Source organism: Chlorocebus sabaeus, chromosome 11 (genome assembly GCF_047675955.1).
Source record: "Chlorocebus sabaeus isolate Y175 chromosome 11, mChlSab1.0.hap1, whole genome shotgun sequence".
Lineage (NCBI taxonomy): Eukaryota > Metazoa > Chordata > Mammalia > Primates > Cercopithecidae > Chlorocebus > Chlorocebus sabaeus.
In genome coordinates, this window is record NC_132914.1 from 109,057,087 (window position 1) to 109,061,716 (window position 4,630).

The following is a 4,630-nucleotide window of genomic DNA, read 5'->3' on the forward strand; positions in this document are numbered from 1 at the left end:
GTGAGAAAATGCACCATATAAAGAGGTTGATCCAATGGATAAACACATTTTTAAGATTAGAAGAGAGAAGGGCCCACCATACAAGTGAAGTTCATAAGAAAGTGAAATGAAAGGAGACCTAATACACAAGTGAAAGAATTGATCTTAGACCAGACCATGGATGATTCATCCATCCTAACAGGAGTAAAATTTAGATACAGGTGGATTCATCTGGGGCTACATTTGCTTCTGTCTTTTTTTTTTTTTTTTTTTTTCAGTGAAATATGAGGCAAAATAAATCAGGAGAGTGAGCTGACTAGCAAAATGTGGTAGGGAGTAAATTTGGAGATCAGGAATGTGCCATTAGTCAGTACAGGTCAGTCACTGTGTAGGATTTCCTGAAGACATTTTTAGCCACGGGGGTAGGCATGCAACAAGTACAAATAACACACAACAGATGACACACTGTACCACTCATACCCAAGTGTCCTTTATTCATTCAAAAAGAATTTGTGTTCATCTACTCTTGGACAAGGCCTCTTGTATGCCTGATGGTATCAGGATGAACAAATAGAGGTGGTCACTGAAAGTGTAGAGATTATATTCTAACATAGGGGAGACTTTTTGGACACCTTCCTTTCAAAAGACATAAGAATAATCTTAGCACCTCCCTATGTGACACTATCGCCAGGAGAGTGTAGTTCTGGAGGTACCAGCCAATGGTCTATGATAATCACATATAATAGAAAGCTGCTCTGTTGGCATCTCCCATATACTCTTTTGGATAGTAAAAACTCAACTTCGATGATGTTAAAAAATAGGACTGGCCGGGTGCGGTGGCTCATGCCTGTAATCCCAGCACTTTGGGATGCCGAGGTAGGCAGATTGCCTGAGGTCAGGAGTTCGAGACCAGCCTGACCAATGTGGTGAAACCTCGTCTCTACTAAAAATACAAAACTTAGCCGGGCGCGGTGGCAGGTTCCTGTAATCCCAGCTACTTGGAAGGCTGAGACAGGAGAATTGCTCAAACCTGGGAGGCAGAGGTTGCAGTGGGCCGAGACTGGGCCATTGCACTCCAGCCTGGGCAACAAGGACAAAACTGTCTCATAAATAAATAAATAAATAAAAGACTACTGTGCCTTGTCCATGGGTCACCAGCCCACTGGGGTTTATGCTGGGGCACAGGGTAGCCACCTCACTTGGCCACTGAAATGCAGACACACATATCTATAATGCCTCACTGAGAAGAAAAGAGCACCATAGGTAAAGATGTTTGTGTGCTCAGAGTATGAGTTTTAGAAGAGAGGAAATGGACAGTGGCGTATGCCCACCAGAGAGATCTCCAAGCCCCCTGGTCTGGAACATGTGGAGTTAGCTGAGGAACGGACAACAGGAGGGGTGGGGGAGGGGTTGTTCCATATGGCCCAGTCGAAGAAAGGCACGAAGATTTTGTTTCCTCTCGCACAGTACAGTCCTGCATTATAGAATGTCCTTCATGATGTCGATAGGACCTTAACCAGGGGCACTGAAGCTGAAACTGAAAGAGAAAGTCATCAAGTATGGAAAATTTCTGAAAGATATGAGATAGACCCGGAAGACTAGGCAGAGACTCAGCCAGAAAGCTGGGTCTTTCAGAGGTGAAAGTAGCTTCATGCAGCCGGCATAGATCTGGGGCTAGTACCTGTGTCTGACGGTCTGCGTGTCAGGGAGAGCTGCTGCTCATGGACACAAGTTGCATCATCAACTGATTCCCTAGGGCCATGTCAGTGACAGCCTCTGTGAGAGACTCTGCCTCCTTCCTGTCTTCTCTGATGAAACTCTATGTGGTGTTGTATGAGGCTAAGAGGGTGCTTCAGACCTGGGCTCCCCAGATGAAAAATTTGAGGCTGGGGTTAGTGCCAGGTCAATCGTGTGTCAGGCTGGGGATGATGTTGCTTTTGGGGATAATTTTTCTCCCGAGCATATGCTGTGACATGGCTTCGGCATATTACTCTTCCTATGAAATAGTCATCCCAAAGCGGCTGATGGTCAGGGAAAGTGAAGACTCAGTGGAAAAGGCAACCTATTTGCTACTTATGCAAGGCCAGAAGCACTTGGTTCACCTGAAGGTGAAGAGAAGCCATTTTGTGAATAACTTTCCAGTCTACAGTTACCACAATGGCATCCTGGGGCAAGAATCGCTTTTCATCTCACATGACTGCCACTATGAAGGCTACACAGAAGGAGTGTCAGGTTCTTTCGTTTCTGTCAACACCTGTGCAGGTCTCAGGGGCATCCTGATTAAGGAGGAAAAATCTTACAGCATTGAGCCCATGGACTCTTCAAGACGGTTTGAACATGTGTTATACACCATGGCACGTGAAGCGCGAGTCTCCTGTGGTGTCACTTCCAGAGACAGCCATGTGGTGTCCACTAGCTGGCAACAAGGGGGCAGGAAGCCTCATGATCTACAGGCGCTGTCCTACTTGTGGTCACACACCAAGTACGTGGAGATGTTTGTCGTGGTCAACAACCAGCGGTTCCAGATGTGGGGCAGTAACATCAATGAGACGGTCCAGAGAGTAGTGGATGTCATTGCTCTGGCCGACAGCTTCACTAGGGGAATAAACACAGAGGTGGTGCTGGCCGGAATGGAGATTTGGACCGAGGGGGACCTAATAGATGTCGCAGTGGACTTGCAAATCACACTCAGGAATTTCAATCGCTGGAGACAAGAGATGCTCTTCCGTCGTGCGAAGCACGATGTTGCCCACATGATCGTCGGGCATCATCCTGGACAGAATACGGGCCAGGCCTTTCTCAGTGGTGCCTGCTCAAGCGGTTTTGCGGCAGCTGTTGAATCCTTCCATCATGAAGATGTGCTGTTGTTTGCAGCCCTGATGGTCCATGAGCTCGGGCATAACCTGGGTATTCAGCACGACCACTCGGCCTGCTTTTGCAGAGAGAAGCACTTTTGCCTCATGCATGAAAATATCACAAAAGAAAGTGGCTTCAGCAACTGCAGCTCTGACTACTTCCACCAGTTCCTTCGAGAACACAAAGGGGCCTGCCTATTTAACAAGCCATGGCCCAGGGGCCGCAAGTGTAGGGATTCTGCCTGTGGAAATGGCGTGGTGGAGGACACGGAGCAGTGTGACTGTGGTTCTCTATGTCAGCGTCACCCATGTTGTGATGAAAACTGTATACTGAAGGTGAAAGCAGAGTGCAGTGATGGTCCATGTTGTCATAACTGTAAATTTCAACCTAAGGGATATTCTTGCCGTCCTTCTAGTGATTCCTGCGACCTCCCAGAATTTTGCAATGGTACATCTGCAGTATGCCCCGACAACAGGCATAAGCAAGATGGCTCAAAATGTCATAAAATTTACCAGTGCATTAAAGGTAATTGTATGGACCCTAACAATCAGTGCAAACAACTATTTGGATATGGTACAAAATCAGCCTCACAAGAGTGTTACAATTCAATGAACAGCAAAGGGGACCGATTTGGAAACTGTGGCATTCCTACCAGTCCTGGGTCACAATATGTTCGGTGTTCAGATAGTAATACATTTTGTGGGAAACTTATATGTTCTGGGTTTACAGGCTTACCAAAAATCAGTCTCCAACATACTATGATTCAGGTCCCTCGGGGAGATGACTCATGTTGGAGCATGGATGCCTATACAAGTACTGACATTCCTGATGAAGGAGACGTGCACAATGGCACTTACTGTGCACCAAATAAAGTCTGCCTAAATTCCGCCTGCACAGATAAAACCCCAGTGATGTCTGCCTGCAACCCAGAAAAAACGTGTAATGGGAACGGAGTTTGTAACGATTTAGGGCACTGCCACTGTAATGAAGGGCATGCCCCCCCGACTGTGTTACTGCAGGACGTGGAGGTAGTGTGGACAGTGGCCCTCCTGGTAAGCCAGGTGGGACACCTTCAGGAGGTCAAAATCAAAAGATATCTACTTCCAAACATGAAGAACGTGCCGTAGACATGATGATATTATCATTCATTCTACTTTTTATAATACTATCATTAAGTGTAATTACTTGCTTGATCTGCTTGCTTAAAAAATCACCAGAGGCTGCCCCAGCAGAAGCTCCTCCAGCAGTGCCTCCACCACCAGGCCCAGAAATAAAGCCAGAGGCAGCAGAAGTGGCCCCAGAAGAAAAAGAAGAAAAAGAAGAGGAGAAGGAAGAAGAAGAAGAAGAAGAAGAGGAGAAGGAAGAAGAAGAAGAAAAGGAGGAGGAAGCATCAGATTCTTAAGGTTTGAAATAGGTAGATGAAGCCAAGTATATCAAACTTCTCAAGCACTGAGTGGAAATGAGAGGTTTGGTGAAGTAGAAATAGACAGCTTTAGTGGCTTTGACTCAGATATACTAATGTGGAAGGAAGGATTCTTTCACTTTTATTATTCATTTTAGTAATTAAATTTACATTAATTTAATATGTCAAATATTTTGGTACCTTTTGCTTTTTCACATTTCATTGGAACCATTAATATGCATCTTTGGACATCAATGTCCTTGTCTTTTTGGGCCAATTGTTTTAGTTACCAGAAACTTTTTCAGGACATGCTGTCTTCTATTTGTTTGACATACAGAATCATATGTGCCTGAATTTATTACTGTCTCTGGGATTTTCATTTTAAGTAACAAC

At 45.3% G+C, this 4,630-nt stretch overlaps 1 protein-coding gene across 1 annotated transcript; it reads left to right on the forward strand.

Annotated features, from left to right (window-relative positions):
• The first annotated feature begins 573 nt into the window (after positions 1-573).
• On the forward strand, positions 574-4,327 carry LOC103239142 (disintegrin and metalloproteinase domain-containing protein 1-like). The gene is given in 2 exon segments (XM_008004766.3): positions 574-3,828; positions 3,831-4,327. Coding segments are annotated over 2 exon segments (2,496 nt in total). The 5' UTR covers positions 574-1,739; the 3' UTR covers positions 4,238-4,327.
• The last annotated feature ends 303 nt before the right edge of the window (positions 4,328-4,630 follow it).